Source organism: Capricornis sumatraensis, chromosome 8, assembly GCF_032405125.1.
Source record: "Capricornis sumatraensis isolate serow.1 chromosome 8, serow.2, whole genome shotgun sequence".
Lineage (NCBI taxonomy): Eukaryota > Metazoa > Chordata > Mammalia > Artiodactyla > Bovidae > Capricornis > Capricornis sumatraensis.
In genome coordinates this window covers 31,312,279-31,334,108 of record NC_091076.1, presented here as the reverse complement: position 1 = coordinate 31,334,108, position 21,830 = coordinate 31,312,279, and the positions used below count along the sequence as shown (strand labels likewise).

Below are 21,830 nucleotides of genomic sequence, written 5' to 3'. Positions count from 1 at the left end.
TTCAACTCTGCTCTTAAAAAAAAAAAACCTGTGTATATTAAAAATAGAAACTTTTTTAACTTGCTAGAGGTAATCTATTGTATACTTATAGCTGTCATTATACTAATGGTGAAAGACTGGATTAATTCATTTTCCGTAAGACTTGGAAAAACAGAGGTTATCTTAGCAATCAATTCAACATTATATTGAGTCATCACCAGTACAATAGGGAGTAAATAGGCATAGCTGTTGGAAAGGAAGAAATAAAACTATTTCTGTTTGCAGAGGACCTGATTGTATAATATCCCTGGGAATCTATAGCAATATCTAAGAACTGAGTTTAGTTTGGACATGAATACAAGGTCAATATTTACAGGAAAAACAAACCCCCAAAACCTTAATCTGGTCAGAGAGGACTTCTGGTTTCCACTTTGACATACAAAGAGCTTGGAAGTTGTCAATCCTATCCTTAAAACAAGAGAAAAAAGCCAACTTGAAAATAAATGACTCTTAGACCTGTCTGAGAAATGAAGTCACAAGGCAAATCAGCCATCTGAAATCTGGAGAGACAGATGAGTAGAGAATCACAAGCAAAATCAAGTTTCCAGAAGTAGAAGCCACTGGAGCCAGCAGCAGGTACAAGTAGTTCACCTAGGAGGTCATTTTGAATAATTACTGGAGGCTGACTGTGGACTGTCTTGAGACTTGAAAACTCTTGCAGGCCTAATTATATAGAGGCCCCCATACTTTCATGGCTTTTCCTTCTAGGAGCTCCATCAGGTTCTTGTAGTTAAGAGTGATGAAAAACAAACAAAAAACCCTCTCCTGTTTTGGGCTGGAGGAGGATAAAGTAGCTCTTAAAAAAAATTTTTTTTTTAATTGCGGAATAATTACTTTACAATATTATGATTTTTTTTTTTGCCATACATCAGTATGAATCAGACATAGGGATACATGTGTCCCTTCCATCCTGAACCCCCCTCCCACCTCCTTCCCCACCCCAGCTCTCCAGCTTGTCACAGAGCACCAGCTTTGTGTACCCCATGTTATACATCAACTCCCACTGACTATCTGTTTGCATATGGTAGTGTATGTTTCAATGGTATTCCTTCAAATCATCCCACTCTCTTGTTCTCCCACTGAGTCCAAAAGTCTGTTCTTTATGTCTGTGCCTTCTTTGGTGTCCTACATGTAGGAATGTTGGTACCATCTTTCTAGATTCCATATATTTGTGTTAGTATATGACATTTATTGTTCTCTTTCTGACTTACTTGACTCAGTATAATAGGCTCAGGGTTCATCCACCTCATTAGAACTGACTCAAATGTGTTTTTTTTCATAACTTAGTAATATTCCATTGTGCATATGTACCACAGCTGCCTTGTGTTTCCCAGGTGCTGCTAGTGGTAAACAACCCGCCTGCCAATGCAGGTTAGATGTAATAGGTGTAGGTTCAATCCCTGGGTCAGGAAGATCCCCTGGAGGAGAGAATGGCAACCCACTATAGCATTCTTGCCTGGAAAATTCCATGGACAGAGGAGCCTGGCAAGCTGCAGTTCATAGTCTTGCACAGAGATGGATATGACTGAAGCGACTCAGCACCCATGCACCATAACTTCCTTACCCATTACCTGCTGACGGACATCTAGGTTGCTTCCATGTCCTAGCTGTTGTAAATAGTGCTGCATTAAACACAAGGGTATGGTTTCCTCAGGGTATATGCCCAGTAGTGGGATTGCTGGGTCCTATGGTAGTTTTATTCCTAGGTTTTAAGGAATCTCCATACTCTTCTCCAAGTGATTGTATCAGTTTGCATTCCTACCAACAGTTTAAGAGGGTTCCCTTTTCTCCATACCCTTGCTAGCATTTATTGTCTGTAGACATTTTGATGATGGCCATTCTGACTTGCATGAGATGATACCTCATTGTGGTTTTGATTTGCATTTCTAAAATAATGAGTGATGTTGAGCATCTTTTCATGTGTTTGTTAGCCATCTGTATGTCTTCTCTGGAGAAATGTCTGTTTAGGTCTTTTGCCCACTTTTTGATTGGGTTGTTTGTTTTTCTAGTAGTGAGCTGCATGAACTGCTTGTTTATTTTGGAGATTGATTCTTTGTCAGTTGTTTTGTTTGCTATTATTTTCTCCCATTCTGAGAACTGTCATTTCACTTTGCTTAGAATTTCCTTTCATGTGCAAAAGCTTTTAAGTTCAATTAGGTCCCATTTGCTTATTTTTGTCAATACATCATGTTCTCCATTACAAAGTGCTTCCAAGGGGAACTACTTTAGCAGAACCTTATTTAACATACCAGAAGGGCAATTAACCAACTCCATTTCCTTCTAGCTTTCTTGTCTGATGTAAGGGTGGAGATAAAATGCTAAGAAATGCTTCTGAGGCATAGCTCGAAGACTCAAACCCACTGAAGAAATTAAGATTTAATCATAAGATTATAGAATGCTTTCCTTCCGCAATACCTTACCAGTACATGAACAGGGCTTCAGTATAACAAAAGTGGATTATGACTGAAAGCTGCAACACAGACTGTGTTTAAGAAGGAGTTCTTAAGAAAACCACAGAAATAGGGTAGGACACAAAATAAAACAAGGAAACTGTATCCTATGGTACCTACAGCTACAGCAAACATTAATCATAGTTCAGGTCATAGTAGATTCACATAAGAGCACGATTATCTCAGTTTCTTTTATCCATTACATCATGTCCAGCTTCCAACAAAAAATTCTAAAATATTCTAAAGAATAAGAATAAGCACAGTATGAAGAGACAAAGCAAGTATCACTTCCAGATTCAGATACAGTACAGATTTTGGATATATCAGCATATATAAAATAACCATGATTATTATATTAAGGGCTCTAATGAAGAAAGTAGACAGCATGTAAGAAAAGAGGCAATGTAAGCAGAGAGATGTAAACAGAAGCTCTAAGAAAGAATCGAATGAAAAGCTTCCAAAGCAAAAATATTTAATAAAAATGAAGAATGCCTCTGATGGGCTCATCCTCATCAAGGATTAGGAAGAAATCAGTGCTGTTGAAGATGTTTAGAAACTTCCTAAACTGAAATGCAAAGAGGAAAGTGAACAAAAAGGGCAAGTCAGAATAGCCAAAAATTGTGGGACAATTACAAAAGATATAACATATATGTAATTAAAAAAAAAAGGAGAAGAATGAGGGAAAAAAAAAGAAGAAATATTTGAAGTAATAATGGCTGAAAGTTTTCAGTCACTGTTGAGCTCAATGACTGGACATGTCACTTCCAGTTTACCTGTTAGTTGAAAATTGTACTTGTGATTATTTTTTAAGCTTTAGTTTTCTCATTTTTAATATATCCTGTGGTCAAATTAAATAGTGCATTTGCTGTTTCTTTCTTTCTGTTTTTTGCACATTGCATCTTACTGTTGTTGTCCTGTTGCCCAGTCATGTCCGACCCTTTGCAACACCATGGACTGCAGCACACCAGGCCTCCCTGTCCCTCACCATCTCCTGGAGTTTGCCCAAGTTCATATTCATTGCATCAGGGATCCATCTAGCCATCTCATCCTCTGAGGTCCTTTTCTTCTTCTGGCCTTCAGTTTTTCCCAGCATCAGGGACTTTTCTAAGAAGTTATCTGTTTGTTTGCATCAGATGACCAAAACTGGAGCTTCAGCATCGGTCCTTTCAGTGAATATTCAGGGTTGATCTCCCTTACACTGGAGCCTTTATCGTGTGGATCATGACAAACAGTGGAAAGCTCTTAGAGAGAGGGGAATACCAGATCAGACCATCTTATTGTTACCACAGTCCAATTCTAAGAGCCCAAAATAATTTACAGTGACAACTGTCATGAAACTGATGTTTTATTTGTCTCTGTGTCTTATCTCCCTTACTAAATTGAATATTTTGATAACAGGATTTGTGTTTTAAGAGCATGCAGAGTATGCCTGCTGAATGAATGATTATCTAGTATTTAGGGCTTAGTAAGTAAATCTTACACTCCTTTCTTCTCTGTCAGTGTCATTGAAAATGTACAGTTAATGGCACTTTTAAGTTAAATATCCTGAAACACTGCATTGCAAGTAGCACCCATTGCCACAAAATGAAGGCAATAGACTGCATTTAATAAACCCGTCCCTAATCAAGCCACAGTTGATCTTTAATCTGGTACAACATGAAGTGTTAGCAGTGGTGTTAACAAAAATAAGTTCAGGGCTTCACTATTTTTCATAATTACTCAGGCTAAGGGCTTCCCTGGTAGCTTAGCTGGTAAAGAATCTGTCTACAATGCGGGAGACCTGGGTTTGATCCCTGGGTTGGGAAGAGGCCCTGGAGGAGGGCTTGGCAACCCACTCCAGTATTCTTCCCTGAGGAATCTCCATGGACAGAGGAGCCTGGCAGGCTACACACCATGGGGTCACAAAGAGTCAGAAAGTACTAAGTGACTAAGCACAGCAGCACTCAGGCTAAGGAATTTAAACTGTTATGTTGTACATCTAAGGCTTGGGTTATGTGATTTATCACATCAAACAAAGTGAAACACACATTTTTAAAATCACCTCTGATTATTCAGTTCCTGGTGGTGGGATCCATATCCTTAGAAGGCTGTTTCCTAGGAAATATGTTATTCCTTCATATGCTTATTAAGCAGATATGGTTTACTGAGGGTTTGGAGAGTCCTGCAGTTGGCGAGGTCTAACAGGCCCACAGACTATATAACCCTGCCCTGTGTTACCAGCAAAAAGCCTGACTGCCACATATTTAAAGAACACAGGAGTTATATAAGAAAAATACTATCAACTTTGGTAAACTTTGAGTATGTTTCCTTTGAGAATTGTCATGACAGTCATTCAACTATTACACCGAAAGTACATTTTATTTTCTTCTAGGTCGGAGATGTTTCTTTTCATTTAGGCATTACATGAAGAGTGTAGTACCTAAATGAATAATTGTTAGATACATGAAATAATCACTAAATAATCATTAAATACATACATAAAAATAATCATTATTAATAAAATTTCAAATTATCTAAGCTAGTAACATCTTGGAGAAACTTAATTGCAGTTAGAGTGATGATTATGTAGAAAAGCTTAGAGTTAAGCAAATTATTAATTTTAGTAAGAGAAATATGATAGGTGAAATCAAAAGTATATAACCTTAGGACTTCCCTGATGGTCCAGTGGTTAAGAATCCACCTGCTGATGTAGAGGAAATGGGTTTGATCCCTGGCCTGGAAAAATTCCTCATGCTGTGGGGCAACTACCCATGTGGCACAATTACTGAGCCCATGTGCTGTAACTACTAAAGCTCACATGACCTAAAGCCCATGCTCCACACAAGTGAGGCCATCTCAATGAGAAGCTTGTGCACTGCAACTAGAAAATAGCCCCCATGCAGCCTCAACAAATTCTTTAAAAGTATATAAGCTTAAATCAATAAAGAAAATATGGCCAGAAAGATGAGGAATGAAAGTATTCAAAGGAGAGTCTGGCGTTTAACAGGAGAATCTTTGCCCAAGGCTCTTTGATGAAAGCTGTGCTACTTCATGCAGCTGTTTGCTTGTGTCAAGGCTGTTGACTTCTGTTCATTTAGCTATTACACGAAGCTGTTAAAGTACTGCATTCAATTTGCCAGCAAGTCTGGAAAACTCAGCAGTGGCCACAGGACTGGAAAAGGTCAGTTTTTATTCCAGTCTTAAAGAAAGGCAATGCCAAAGAATGGTCAAACTACCACACAATTGCACTCATCTCACACGCTAGCAAAGTAATGCTCAAAATTCTCCAAGGAAGGCTTCAACAGTATGTGAACTGAGAACTTCCAGATGTTCAAGTGGGATTTAGAAAAGGCAGAAAAACCAGAGATCAAATTGCCAACATCCATTGGAGATGTCAAGCAAGAGAGTTCCATAAAAAACATCTACTTCTGCTTTATTGACTCCACCAAAGCCTTTGACTGTGTGGATCACAACAAACTGGAAAACTCATAAAGAGATGGAAATACCAGACCACCTGACTTGCCTCCTGAGAAATCTGTATGCAGGTCAAGACACAACAGTTAGAACTGGACATGAAACAATGGACTGGTTCCAGATTGGGAAAGGAGTACATCAAGGCTGTATGTTGTCACCTTACTTGTTTAACTTATATGCAGAGTACATCATGCAAAATGCTAGGCTGGATGAGGCACAAGCTGGAATCAAGACTGCTGGAAGAAATACAAATAACCTCAGATATGCAGATGACACCACCCTTAGAGCAGAAAGCAAAGAGGAATGGAGAAGCCTCTTGATTAAAGTGAAAGAGAAGAGTGAAAACTCTTAAAACTCTACATTCAAAAAAAACGAAGATCACGGCATCTGGTCCCATCACTTCACGGCAAATGATGGGGAAACAATGGAAACAGTGACAGACTATTTTGGGGGGCTCCAAAATCACTGCAGATGGTGCCTGCAGCCATGAAGTTAAAAGATGCTTGATCCTTTGAAGAAAAGCTATAACCAACCAGGCAGCATAGGCAGCATATGTTGCATATTAAAAAACAGCAGGCAGTATATTAAAAAGCAGAAACATTACTTTATTGACAGAAGTCTGTCTGGTCAAAGCTATGCTTTTTCCAGCAGTCATATATGGGTGTGAGAGTTGAACCATAAAGAAAGCTTAATTCTGAAGAATAGATGCTTTTGAACTGTGGTGTTGGAGAAGACTCTTGAGAATCCCTTGGACTGCAAGGAGATCAAACCAGTCAATTGTAAAGGAAATCAACCCTGAATATTCATTGGAAGGACTGATGCTGAAGCTGAAGCTCCAATACTTTGGCCACCTGATCTGAAGAACCGACTCACTGGAAAAGAGCCTGATGCTGGGAAAGATTGAAGGCAGGAGGAGAAGGGGAGGACAGAGGATGAGATGGCTGGACTCCATCACCGACTCAATGGACATGAGTTGGAGCAGGCTCCGGGAGTTGGTGATGGACAGGGAAGCCTAGTGTGCTGCAGTCCATGGGGTTGCAAAGATTCAGACACGACTGATCAACTGAACTGAACTGTTGACTTCTGTGGTTCTCTGGGAAACCTGGGTTTATCATTGCTAATGGGTATCACTTTCCAATTGTCAGATGGGTATTGTGATTTTGGTTGGGAAATGTGTATCCAGGGATCAATTCTTTCTGCTTTAATGGCTCTATTGAGTTAAGAGTATTCGATGTGGTCCTTTCCGGTGATGTTCAATGGCAGTCTTTCTATGAGTTGTTTTCTATACACTAGATTTCACTGATGAGGTGGTTGGCAAGGAAAAGAGCCATTCTGTTAACTATAGGAGTGAGACATATTGCCTAATCCCTTATAATATTTGCCTGAAAGAGCCTTGGTAAATTATAGCTAGTGTAGAGATATTTCTGAAATGTAGGCCTGCAAGTGATTAGCTGACAGAAGATAATCTAGGCTTTTTGGATAGTGAAGGACAGGGAAACCTTGTGTCCTGCAGTCCGTGGGGTCGCAAAGAGTCAACACAACTTAGAGACTAAATAATAACAACAACAAATCTAGGATTACCTGATGGGAAAGAACACAAGGTCAAAGAGAAAATGAGTGGTCTTTGAGGGTATGGAATGTCAAGAGCATCTGAAGTTTGGCTAATTGCAGTTTTTTACGTCATGCATTCTTCCCGCTTTTCAAGAGTATTGTGTATTTAAGGACAGGAAATTATTTTAGGAAGGAGCAAAGCTTTACCTAATTTAAAGTAAAACTCCCAATAAAATGTTTTCACCTCTCACTAAATAGCTAGGTTGGAATGGCTTAGGTAAAGAACACAAATATATACTAACCCAAATAAGCACATAATTACTGGTAGAAATTCATAACCCACAGAGGGAAGAAATTGAATAAAATTTATTTGGAGATCCTCAAAGGATCCTTTGGCACAAGGTTCCAATTCATGTCTGACCTTCATAGTTTTTCTAGGATTATGTTGGTTATAGATTAGGGAAGAACTGCTCATATCTTCTGATGTCTTAGAAAGCTACCCCATCCATTTTTATTTAATACTATAGTGACTTTAGACTTGCCCGGTGGTCCACTGGTTAAGAATTCACCAGCCAATCCAGGGGACACAGGTTTAATCTCTTGTCTGGGAAGAGTTTACATGCTGCATGGCAAATAAGCCCATGTACCATAACTGTGGAAGCCTGCATGCTCTAGATCCCATTCTCCGCAGCAATGGAAGCCACTGCAATGAGAAGCCTGTGCTGCGCAACTAGAGAGCAGCCCCCACTCGCCCCAGCTAGAGAAAGCCCACACACGGCAACAAAGACCCTGCACAGTCAAAAGAATAATACTGTAATCAATTTCTCCCTACTGTGGTGAGTTATATCATGGAAGATTTGAAGAAATACCCATTTGAGCTTAGTTGGTACTACCAGTTTGCCATTATGAAGCTCAAAACTTAAGTCGATCTAGTGTTTCTTTTCAGAATTGGGGGTCAGATGCTACACATCAGTGATGGAATATGTGAATTCCGTAGACTGGTCTGTCTTCTGTGAAAGAGGCCCCTGTCTAAGGACTTTAGTCAGAGCATTCGGTGTTGTATGATGATCTGCTAAAACCTTTCCTCCAAAGTCTCATCGTACAGGCTATGAGTAGATGACTAGTGTGGCCAAGACTGCATTATTTTTTTTTTCCTGAGGCAAAAATAAGAAGTGTTATTCCTAGATCAAGGAATAGGCCTTAAACAATGAGTCTTTGATGTGTGTTAACTTGGTAGATTTAGACGTTGGCCTCCTGTTTTGAGTTCTTTTTAAGAGAAAAGATTTATGGTCTGGAAGATGATGAAGGTGCAGAAGTTCAGCAAAGATGACTGTTGAGTAGATATTTTGAGGTCACTGCAGGTCTTTTTGGTTTCTGTTTTTTATGAATCGGAATAGGAACAAATACAAACAGTGGAATAAGTGTGAAGAAAAAAATTGTGTGGGGACAGAGAGAGCATATTTTAGTCTTGAGAAAATGTGAGGCAGCTACTGTTCCATTCCTCCGAGAGAAATTCCTTCTCTCACCAGCTTCACCAACAAGTGATCTAAAATTGGCAAAGATGGTAAAAGTAGCCATCTACTAAGTTCAATATAGGCAACATATATATGGACTGAGGTGTAAGATGAAATGCTGTGTAATATACAAAAAAGTGACAGTTGAGAAAGTTGCAGTCAGTAGAAGCAGTAGGGTGAGGGAACTATTGTGAATTGCACAATATTCTGGGTACAAGACATTCTCCTAGACCTAGAAAATATTTTATCATATTCAATAAACAAAATAACCCTGAGAAATATGTAGATTATTCCTCCACATTGTATAGTTTGGATAATAGAGACTTTGAGAATATAAGTGATTTTATCAAGGTTACAAAGCAAGAGCGTATGAAGCCAGAATTTGAATTTGGTGTAAGACCTATACAAACAAGAATAAAGAGCAGTATTAAAGAGGTTTAAAAATGAACCATTGGAGTTGAATGCCATCAAGCTGTCTTTAGTTTAGAAATATTTGAGGAAGTCTTCGTGAAGGAGGTATCATTTGAGCTAAACTTTACAAATAGAGGAAAGGATTTTAACAGTTGAATATGGCAAGGAAGATCCCTTGGAGAAGGAAATGGCAATTCACTCCAGCATTTTTTCCAGGAAAATCCTGTCAACAGAGGAGCCAGGCAGATTGGGCTACATTCCATGGGGCTGCAAAGAGTTGAACATGACAGAGGGCGCGTTGTGCGTGCACACACACACGTGTGTGCACACACACACACACACACAACAAGGAAGGCAAATAAGTGATAGAGTGGAAATTGAATCCAATTTAGTCTGAAGCTAAAATCTTCTTTTTTTCACTACAGATAACTAAAACAGAGAAAATGTGGGTAACCAATGAAAGAAAATATGAATTTTATTACCTTAAGTTTAAAAAAAAGTTTGAAAAGGGAGGTCTAGAGAAGAATAAGAATACCCTTCAGTGCAAATACAGAAGGTTCTATGTTATAGAATTGCTGCTCAGTTGTTCATTCATGTCTGAATCTTTCTAACTCCATGGACTGCAGCACACCAAGCTTCCCTGTCCTTCACCGTCTCCCGGAGTTGTTTCAGTCTCATGTCCATTGACCTATGATGCCATCCAACCATCTCATCCTCTGTCATTCCCTTCTCCTGTTCTTAATTTTTCCAGCATTTGGGTCTATTCCAGTGAGTCAGCTCTTTGCATCCAGTGGCCAAAGTATTGTATCTTCAATGTCAGCATCGGTTCTTCTAGTGAGTGTTCAGGGTTGATTTCTTTTAAGATTGACTGGTTTGATCTCCTTGCAGTCCAAGGGACTCTCAAGAGTCTTTTCCAGCTGCACAGTTTGAAAGCATCAGTTCTTCGGCTCTCAGCTTTCTTTATGATCCAACTCTGGCATCCATGACTACTGGAAAAACCATAGCTTTCACTAGATGGACCTTTGTTGCCAAAGTGATGTCTCTGTTTTTGAATACTCTGTATAAGTTTGTCATGGCTTTTCTTCCAAAGAAAATTTTAATCTAATGGTTGCAGTCACCATCAGCAGTGGTTTTGAAGCCCAAGAAAATAGTCTCTCACTGTTTCCCCATCTATTTGCCATGAAGTGATGGGACCAGATGCCATGATCTTAGTTTTTTGAATGTTGAGTTTTAAGCCAGCTTTTTCATTCTCCTCTTTCACCTTCATCAGGAGGCTCTTTAATTCCTTTTTGCTTTCTGCCATTGGGTGGGATCATGTGCGTATCTGAGGCTGTTGATATTTCTCCTGGCAATCTTGATTCCAGCTTGTGATTTGTCCAGCCTGACATTTTGCATGTTATACTCTATATATCAATTAAATAAGCAGGGTGACAATATACAGCCTTGATGTACTCTTTTCCCAATTTGGAACCAGTCTGTTGTTCCATGGCCAGTTCTAAACGTTGCTTCTTGACCTGCATACAGGTTTCTCAGAAGGCAGGTAAGGTGGTCTGGTATTCCCATCTCTTTAAGAATTTTCCACAGTGTGTTGTGATCCACACAGTCAAATGAAGCAGAAGTAGATGGTTTTCTGGAATTCTGTTGCTTTTCTATGATCTAGTGGATGTTGGCAATTTGATCTACGGTTCCTCTGTGTTTTCTTTTGTTTAAAGTTAATTTATTTATTTTAATTGAAGTATAATTGCTTTACAGAATTTTGTTGTTTTCTGCCAAATATCAGCATGAATCTGCCCCTGCCTTTTCTAAACCCAGACTGTAAGTTGGTTCATGTACTGTTGAAGCCTCGCTTGGAGAATTTTGAGCTTTAACTTGCTAGCATGTGAAATGAGTGCAATTGTGTAGTAGTTTGAACATTCTTTGGCTTTGCCCTTTTTGGGATTAGAATAAAAACTGACCTTTTCCAGTCTTGTGGCCACGGCTGACTTTTCCAAATTTGCTGGCATGTTGAGTGCAGCACTTTAACAGCATCATCTTTTAGAATTTGAAGTAGCTCAGCTGGAATTCCATCACCTCCATTAGCTTGGTTTGCAGTAATGCTTCCTAACGCCTACTTGACTTCACACTCCAGAATATCTGGCCCAGGTGAGTGACCACACCATCGTGGTTATCTGGGTCATGAAGCCCTTTTTTGTACAGTTCTTCTGAGTATTCTTGCCACCCCTTCTTAGTGTCTTCTGCTTCTGTTAGGTCCACTTCATTTCTGTTCTTTACTGTGCCCATCTTAGTGTGAAATGTTTCCTCAGTATCTCTACTTTTCTTGAAGAGATCACTAGTCTTTCCCATTCTGTTGTTTTCCTCTATTTCTTTGCATTGTTCACTTAAGACTTTCATATCTATCCTTGCTATTTTTTGGAATGCTGAATTCAGATGGATATATCTTTCATTTTCTCTTTTGCCTTTCACTTCTCTTCTTTTCTCAGCTATTTGTAAGGCCTCCTCAGATGACCATTTTGACTCGTTGCATTTCTGTTTTTAAATAAACATATTGTGACAGGCTTGTTGATTGCTGCCTTCAGTTGGTCTAATTGGGAGCAATACTTGCAGAATTATTCATTTGGTTTTCTAGAAGGACCTCATAATAAAGAATTCCCTTAGAATCCCACCGTACACACCATCACTTCTTTTGAATGCAGACCGGCCTTTGATGTGCTTAATGGAGGTTCATTTTGCTGGCCACATGGTCTTTTTAATTCCACATTATTATATTTCCTTTATGTTCTAGAATAAATCATTGCAAATACCATTACTAGCTATGGAGATTATATTTTATTTCTCTTCTTGGCAACTCTCGTCTCAGGATCAGTATTTCAGAAAACCTGGTGGGTTGAATGGTAATGGATCAGCACAGAGATAGGGCGGGGTGTGGGGCTAAAAGCATGAGAATTGGAAAATACTTTTGATAGGAGCCAGTGTTTTCTCTGATGTACTTATTTTTAGATCAAACCATTTTTTTGTATGAAACCCTTATCAGAGGCTGATAAGGAAAGAGCAAGAAATCAGAAGATTCCCAAACTATCTGAGTTATTGGAACTTGCACAGAAGGAAAAAAAAGTTGGTTATATTTGCTCTTAATGCTCCTCCACAGTCACATCCTTCCAGATCATCATATATCCGCCTTGTAGTAAGCGTGATCCTTGACTCTAAGATTGAGCAACATCTGGTATGTCTATCTCAATATTCACACTAGAGGTTGAGAAGTGGGTAACTTGTTTCAGGAGCATAGCATTTTGAACCTGATGAACCTTGTAGATCTTCCCTGGAATGCTTAAACAATTCTACTCCCTAGAGAAGTGGAATTGGCTGCTTATATAGCTATGGGGTTGGCCAAAAATTCCTTCGGTTTTTAAGTAAAAATAAAAGAGACATTTTTCATTTTCACCAAGAAGTTTATTGAACAATGTATTCACTGTTCTGTTTCACTTAAAATAAGGTAAAGGTGTGTGCTCAATTGTGTCCGATTATCTGCAACCCTATGGAGTATAACTTGCCTGGTTCCTCTGTCCATGTACTAGAGTGGGTTGCCATTTCCTACTCCAAGGATTCTTTCCAGCCCAGAGATCAAACCCATGTCTCTTGCAACTCCTGCACTGGCAGGTGGATTATTTACCATTGTGCCACCTGGGAAGCCTTATCTTCTGCTATTTTTCAGGCAACTTCATAATTTCATCTCCCCAAAACTTATTTTTTGGGGGCAAAGAACTGTTCTAGGTGCCATTTACAGTTTTCTGGGGAATTGAAATTTTTTCCATTAACAGAATTTTATAAAGACAAAAAAAAAAAAGGAAATCCAAAGATACAATGTCTGCTGAATATGAGAGATGAATCAGAACTTCCCACCTAAGCTGTAACAGTTTTTACCTGGTCATCAAGAAAACAGGTGCATTATCCTGATGGGAGATTATTCGTTTTCTGTTGACTAATTCTGATTGCTTGTTGTTGAGTGCTGCTTTCAGTTGGTCTCATTGGGAACTGTACTTGAATAATTAATCATTTGGTTTTCTGGAAAGAGTTCATAATAGAGAACTCCCACCCTATGCATTATCACCTTCTTTGGATGAACACCAGCCTTTGGTGTGTTTAGTGGTGGTTCGTTTTGCTGGCCCCATGGGCTCTTCAATTCCACATTATTGTACAGTATCTACTTTTCATCACCCATCACATATGTTTTAATACATAACATTTTCATTATGTTTAAGTAAAGAATCTCATGTAAAAATACCTTTAGGAAGTTTTTTTTTTTTTGCTTAATTTATGTGGAATGCAAACATCAAAGCAGTTAACATAACCAAGGTGGTAAAAATGATTTTCTACACTTGATTTGGATGCTCTCAACCTCAACTGGTCTTTATGACCATGGAGGATCATCCAGCAAGAAATCTTTTTTTTTTTTTTTTTGCATTTCAGTTGTGTTTTTATCTTTCTTGAAATGATAAAGCGTAATATGTGAAAAATGTTACTTTTTCTTCAATTTTAAATATTAAAATGGCTATACAAAAATTCTCCAAATTTATGTTTTTTTAAACACTCACTAATGAGTGCCAGCTGTTACAGTACAATATAAGAAAATTGTTTAAAATGAAGTTAAAGACAACTAAGTGCTGCTAGAGCCATCTTACAGGGAAAAAAAAAAAAAGAAAACAAAATTTTTGGTCAACCCAATACATGTGCCAATCTAAGAATGAGCCAGTTAAATTTATATCAGTGGGGAAAACATTGAGGCTGTTTGCTGTTCCAAACCAAATGAAATAAAAGGGAATGTATGTAATGGCTATATGATGTGAGCTGCATCATCACCAATGTACATCTATTAGAAAAAGGCCTGAGTATGGAACACTAAGGCTTTGAATACCAGCTTTCATTTATGATGTAGAAAGTTCTTATTTGAAGAGATTCATTCATCATGATTTCCAGAATGCTCTTCATTTTGTCAGTCAGTCATTCCAAATATCTTTAATTTTCAGAATGTGGAAGAATGCTATGAGAGAAACAAATATGTGTCTTTTTGCAAATAGAACTCTTTCCACAGATGAGTCATAATAGCATCTCCTGTTGGCAGAAAATGACTCCTCTAAAAATGATTTATAGCATCATCAGCCAGAGGAGATGTTTATGATCCTGACCCTTTATCCACACCTACAAACTCCTCATCCACTTTAGCTAGTGTGGTGACACAGCTCACCTTTGGTCCCATGATGTTGACTGGGAAAACTCAGCTCCAGAACAAAACTAGTGACAGCCCCATTTTAAGAGTTCACTGGACAACATTAGGGCAGGTTAACTCATTCATCAAAGACTAGAATCTCTGCTCCCTATAGACTGTTACCCATGCTTGAATGAGACTCCTTCCATTCTACATGGGGCTGTTTGTACCAACACAGCTGATTTTTCACTGAAAGACTTCCTGTTTCTCCTTGCAGATTATTTGGTTACCAGGTTCTGATAGGAAGTATGTCAGGAGCAAAGCTCCTGGTTTTCAGCACATTGGCCGGTTATTCACCATTGAAGAACTTAGAAGAGAAAATATCACTAGAATAAACGTTGACTATAAGAGGTTGTTCCACAATGGCTTGAAGTAAGTGTTTAACCCCTCTTGGCATGTGTTGCCTTTCTTGCACAAAATCTGCATCCTAGCCAAGTAATTTAGGTTCCCCCTCCCATCTCAGGATTTCTGGGTTTGGCCATCTTTGTGGAATTCCCGAATTTCCTCTTGTTATCCTTTTCTCGCTATCTGCCCTAAAACGTTTATCAAAGGGTAGACTCTGTTATTGGAACATAGTCTATGGCCCCTTCTCCTGTCCTCCAGTCAACCCACTTTTGAGTATTCTTGGTATTTTTCTTTTTACACAATGTAAGTATTAAAAAGTCAGAACTCAAAAAGTTATTGAATTCCTCTTCCAGATTCCAGTACCTTATAAATGGCTTTGTGATCCCAATATCCAGATCTCTTATAGTAATAGTAAATAACATAGCTAAATCATTGTTTTAAAAAATTTGAGACAGACAAGTATGAGAAGAAAGAAAAATTATTAATCATCACATTTATAATTGTTAATATTAGAAATACATTTTCAGAATTAAAAGTACCTGGTAGTAAAGTAACATTTTAAAATTCATTAATCACTGTTTACATTAATCCATATTCCCTTTCTGTTAGATTTTAAGGTATTTTTTTCGGATAATTCTAAATTCATCAGAGACAAAGTTTCCTTTGAGATATAGATGTAGCTAAATTTATAGATTTAGCATACCCTTTTAGCCTACACTTGCTCAGTGCTGCGACAGAGGCCATTCAATATCATGGTGATCCAAGCCTATGCCCCAACCAGTAACACTGAAGAAGCTGAAGTTGAACGGTTCTATGAAGACCTACAAGACTTTTTAGAACTAACACCCAAAAAAGATGTCCTTTTCATTATAGGGGACTGGAATGCAAGGCTGTGGTCCGTATGATCAGATGGCTAGTTTTCTGTGATTGTGTGTGTCTGCCCTCTATGCCCTCTCACAACACCTACCATCTTACTTGGGTTTCTCTTACCTTGGATGTAGGGTATCTCTTCATGGCTGCTCCAGCAAAGCGCAGCCACTACGCTGAATGGTTGAACAGTTCTATGAAGATCTACAAGGCCTTTTAGAACTAACACCCAAAAAAGATGTCCTTTTTATTATAGGGGACTGGAATGCAAAAGTAGGAAGTCAAGAAACACCTGGAGTAACAGGCAAATTTGGCCTTGGAGTATGGAATGAAGCAGGGCAAAGGCTAATAGAGTTTTGCCAAGAGAACACACTGGTCATAGCAAACTCTCTCTTCCAACAACACAAGAGAAGACTCTACACATGGACATCACCAGATGGTCAACACCAAAATCAGATTGATTATATTCTTTGCATCCAAAGATGGAGAAGCTCTATACAGTCAGCAAAAACAAGACTGGGAGCTGACTGTGGCTCAGATTATGAACTCCTGATTGCCAAATTCAGACTTAAATTGAAGAAAGTGGGGAAAACCACTAGACCATTCAGGTATGACCTAAATCAAATCCCTTATGATTATACAGTGGAAATAAGAAATAGATTTAAGGGGACTAGATCTGATACACAGAGTGCCTGATGAACTATGGATGGAGGTTTGTGACATTGTTCAGGAGACAGAGATCAAGACCATCCCCATGGAAAAGAAATGCAAAAAAGCAAAATGGCTGTCTGGGGAGGCCTTACAAATAGCTGTGAAAAGAAGAGAGGCGAAAAGCAAAGGAGAAAAGGAAAGATATAAGCATCTGAATGCAGAGTTCCAGAGAATAGCAAGGAGAGATAAAGAAAGCCTTCCTCAGCGATCAATGCAAAGAAATAGAGGAAAAGAACAGAATGGGAAAGACTAGAGATCTCTTCAAGAAAATTAGAGATACCAAGGGAACATTTCATGCAAGATGGGCTCAATAAAGGACAGAAATGGTATGGACCTAACAGAAGCAGAAGATATTAAGAAGAGGTGGCAAGAATACACAGAAGAACTATACAACAAAGATCTTCATGACCAAGATAATCGCGATGGTGTGATCACTCACCTAGAGCCAGACATTCTGGAATGTGAAGTCAAGTGGGCCTTAGAAAGCATCACTACGAACAAAGTTAGTGGAGGTGGTGGAATTCCAGTTGAGCTATTTCAAATCCTGAAAGATGATGCTGTGAAAGTGCTGCACTCAATATGCCAGCAAATTTGGAAAACTCAGCAGTGGCCACAGGACTGGAAAAGGTCAGTTTTCATTCCAATCGCAAAGAAAGACAATGCCAAAGAATGCTCAAACTACTGCACAATTGCACTCATCTCACATGCTAGTAAAGTAATGCTCAAAATTCTCCAAGCCAGGTTTCAGCAATACGTGAACCGTGAACTTCCAGATGTTCAAGCTGGATTTAGAAAAGGCAGAGGAACCAGAAATAAAATTGCCAACATCCGCTGGATCATGGAAAAAGCAAGGGAGTTCCAGAAAAACATCTATTTCTGCTTTATTGACTATGCCAAAGCCTTTGACTGTGTGGATCACAATAAACTGTGGAAAATTCTGAAAGATATGGGAATACCAGACTACCTGACCTGCCTCTTGAGAAACCTATATGCAGGTTAGGAAGCAACAGTAAGAATTGGACATGGAACAACAGACTGGTTCCAAATAGGAAAAGGAGTACATCAAGGCTGTATATTGTTCAGTCTCCTTACTGATTATATATCTATTTATATTTTCTAAATCTTCATGATGCAGTCTGGAATTTGTCCTTTTCACCTTGGCCATCTAATTTGTTGAGATACAATTGGTCATACTGCTATATCCCTTATAATCCTTTTATTTCTGTAAAACTTGTAATAATGTGCCCACTTTCATTTCTGATTCAGTAATTTGAGTCTCTTCTCTTTATCTTAGTACCTCTAGCTAAAAGCTTATTAATTTTTTTTGTTTTCAGAGAACTAACTTTTGGTTTCTTTGATTTTCTTTATTGGTTTTCTGTTCTTTATTTTGTTTATGTCTTTGCTAGTCTTCATTATTTTCTTCCTTTTGCTATAGGGCTCAATTTGTTTTTCTTTTTCTAGTTTCTTAAGTTGTAGTTATATGGTTGATATGAAATCTTTCCTGTTTTTTGAAAATTCTTTCCTTTTACTTTTATTAAAATATGCATATAGCTCTGTAAGTTTAAGTTGTACAGCATACATAATCAATTTGCTTACATTCATCATTAAATGATAATCACAAGAAGTTGAATGAATATCCATCATCTCATATAGATACAGAATTGGAGAAATAGAAGGTTTTTCCTTGTGATAAGAACTCTTAGGATTTCCTCACTTGACAGCTTTCCCATGTAACATACAGCAATGTTAATTATATTTTTCATATTGTGCATAGTATTTCTTTTTAAATATTTTTAATTGAAGTATGGTTGATTTACAGTGTAGTGTTAGTTTCAGGGGTACAGCAAATTGTTTCATATATATATATGTATATATTTATTTAATTTTTCAAATTGTTTTCCATTGTAGGTTGTTAAAAGTTTTAGATGTAATTTCATGTGCTATACACAAGTTCCCTTTTTGTTTATTTTATATCTGATAATGTTTATATCTTAATCCCCAACTCTTAAGTTTCCCTGCCCACCATTTCCCCTTAGGCAACCATAAATTTGTTTTTTTATGTTTCTGTTTTGTAAATAAATTTGTTTGTAACATTTGTCAGATTCCATTAAGGTGATATCATATGATATTTGTCTTTTGCTGTCTGACTTCACTTAATATGACCATTGCTTGGTTCATCCATGTTGCTGCAAATGGCATTATGTCATTCTTCTTATGACTGAGAAATATTCCACTGTGACACACGCACACCATAGCATCTTTATACATGTATCTGTTAGTGGACATTTAGATTGCTTTCATGTCTTGGCTATTGTAAAGATTGCTGCTGTGAACACTGGGTACACATACCTTTTGAATTAGATATTAGATTTTTTTCTCTGAGTGTATGCCCAAATGGGATTGCTGGATCATATGGTAAGTATATTTTTAGCTTTCTAAGGAAACTCCATACTGTTCTCCTTAGTGGCTGTACCAATTTATATTCCCACCAGGAGTGTGGGAGGATTCCCTTTTCTCCACACCTTCTTCAGCATTTATTGTTTGTAGATTTTTTTGATAATGGCCATTCTGACTAGTGTGCAGTGATGCCTTGTAGTTTTTATTTGCATTAAGACACTGATACTGGGAAAGATTGAAGGCAGGAGGAGAAAGGGACAACAGTGATTGAGACAGTTGGATGGCATCACCAACTTGATGGACTTGAGTTTGAGCAAGCTCCAGGAATTGCTGATGGACAGGGAAGCCTGGTGTGCTGCATTCCATGGGTCACAAAGAGTCGGACATGACTGAGTGACTGAACTGAACTGAATAATTAGTGATGTTGAGCATCTTTTCATGTACATTTTGGCCATCTGCATGTCTTCTTTGGAAAAATGCCTATTTAGATTTGCTGCCCAATTTTTGATTGGATTGTTTGCTTTTTTGCTATTGAGCTGCATGAGCTATTTGCATATTTTGTAGCTTAATCCCTTGTCAGTCACTTAATTTGCAAATATTTTCTCCTATTCTGTGGGTTGTCCTGTCATTTGCTTATGGTATCCTTTGCTGTGCAAAAGCTTTTAAGTTTAATTAGGTTCCATTTATTATTGTTTTTATTTTCATTACTCCTGGAGATGATTGAAAAAGATGTGATTTTTTTCAGAGAGTATCCTACCTATGCATTCTTCTAACACCTTTATAGTAGCTTGCCTTATGTTTAGATCTTTATTTTATTTTTGTGTATTGTGTTAGAGAATGTTCTAATTTCATTATTTTGCTTCTAGCTGCCTAGTTTTCCAGCACTGGTTATTGAAGAGACTGCCTTTTCTCCATTATGTAGTCTCACCTCCTTTGTTGAAAATTAATTGACCATAGGTGTGTGGGTTTATTTCTGTTCTTTATATCCTGTTCCATTTATTTATACTTCTGTTTTTGTGCCAGTACTATACTGTTTTGATTACAGAGCTTTGTAGTATAGTCTGAAGTGAGGGACTGTGACCTCCAGCCCCTTTGTTCTTAAGATTGTTTTAGCTCTTTGGGGTCTTTTGTGTTTGTGTACAAATTTTTTAATTTTTTTTCTAGTTCTGTTTAAAGTACCATTGGTAATTTGATAGGGATTTACCTGAATCTGTGTATTACCTTGGGTAGTATGGCCATTTTAACAAATTATTGACAACGGGAATTTTGCAGAAGCTAACACCTGTGGCCAGCAATTTGTTATGTAAGTGAATATTGGTACATCTCCGGTCGGTAGTATTTGGGTAACAAAAACTTATTGATAGGTCTGTGGTCAGTAAGTTGTTAACAGTATTGATTTTTCTATTCCAAGAGCACAGTATATCTTTCCATCCTTTTTGTACTATCTTTAGTTTCTTTCACTAGCATTTTAACAGTTATCGAAGTACTGGCCTTTTGCCTCCTTAGGTAGGTTAATTCCCAGGTATATTATTGTTTTTGATCCAGTGGTAAATGGCATTGGTTCCTTACTTTCTCTTTCAGATATTTTGTTGTTAATGTATAGAAGTCCAATGGATTTATATACATTAATTTTGCATTTTGCAGCTTTATCGAATTTATTTATTTATTTATTGATGAGTCCTGGTGGTTTTCTGGTAGTGTCTTTAGGATTTTCTGTGGATAATATGTCCTCTACAGACATTGACAGTTTTACTTCTTCTTTTCCAGTTTGGATTCATTTTATTTATTTTTTCTCTTATTGCTGTGTCTAGGACTTCCAAACCTATGTTGGATGAGAGTGATAGGAGTCGGTCTTCTTCTCTTATTCCTGATCTGATCTTAGAGGAAGTGCTTTCAGCTTTTTAACTTTAAGTATGATGTTAGTCATGGATTTGTCATATATGTGGCCTTTATTATGTTGAGGTATGTTTCCTGTTTTCTCACTTTCTTAGTTTTTCTTATCAATGGATGTTTAAATTTATCAAAAGCTTTTTCTGCATCTATTGAGATGATCATATGGGTTTTATTCTTCAGTTTCTTAGTGTGGTATATCACAATATTTGATACTATTGAAAAATTATTGCAATTCTGGGATATATCCCACTTGATCATGGTATATGAGCCTTTTAATGTATTGTTGGATTTGGTTTGCTCATATTTTGTTGAGGAATTTTGCACCTGTGTTCTTCTGTGCCATTGATGATATTGTTTGAAAGGAACACTTCTAAACTCATTGTGTCAGGCTGCCATCACTCTGATACCAAAAGCACACAGAGATATCACAGATAAGAAAATTACAGGCCAATATTACTGATGAACATAGATGCAAAAATCCTCTGATTTTTTAAATATAAGCATTGATAGCTATGGATTCCCCCTCACCTAGCACCATCTATGAATTTTGGTGCATCCCACGAATTTTGGTGTTTTCATTTTCATTCATCTCCATGTATTTTCTCATTTCCCTTGTGATTTCTTTCTTTATCCATTAGTTTATTGAAAGTGTATTGTGTGCTTAGTCACTCAGTCATGTCCAACTCTTTGTGACCCCATGGACTATAGCCTGCCAGACTCCTCTGTCTATGGGGATTCTCCAGGCAAGATTACTGGAGCTGGTTGCCATGCCCTCTTTCAGGGGATGTTCCCAATCTAGGGATCCAACCCAGGTCTCCTGCATTGCAAGTGGATTCTTTACCATCTGAGCCACCAGGGAAGTTCAGGAAGTGTGTTAAGTCCCACAAATATGTGAATTTTCCAATTTTCCTTTTGTTAGACTTCTAACTTTATTGGGTT

The 21,830-nt window shown here is 37.9% G+C and overlaps 1 protein-coding gene across 1 annotated transcript in view; it reads left to right on the top strand.

Moving 5' to 3' along the window:
• LOC138083517 (glycerophosphodiester phosphodiesterase domain-containing protein 4-like) overlaps positions 1-21,830 on the top strand; it is a 130,532-nt gene that overhangs the window by 74,558 nt on the left and 34,144 nt on the right. Inside the window, 3 exon segments of the mRNA XM_068977377.1 lie at positions 12,416-12,523; positions 12,525-12,638; positions 14,896-15,050. Coding sequence (XP_068833478.1) covers positions 12,416-12,523; positions 12,525-12,638; positions 14,896-15,050 — 377 coding nt within the window.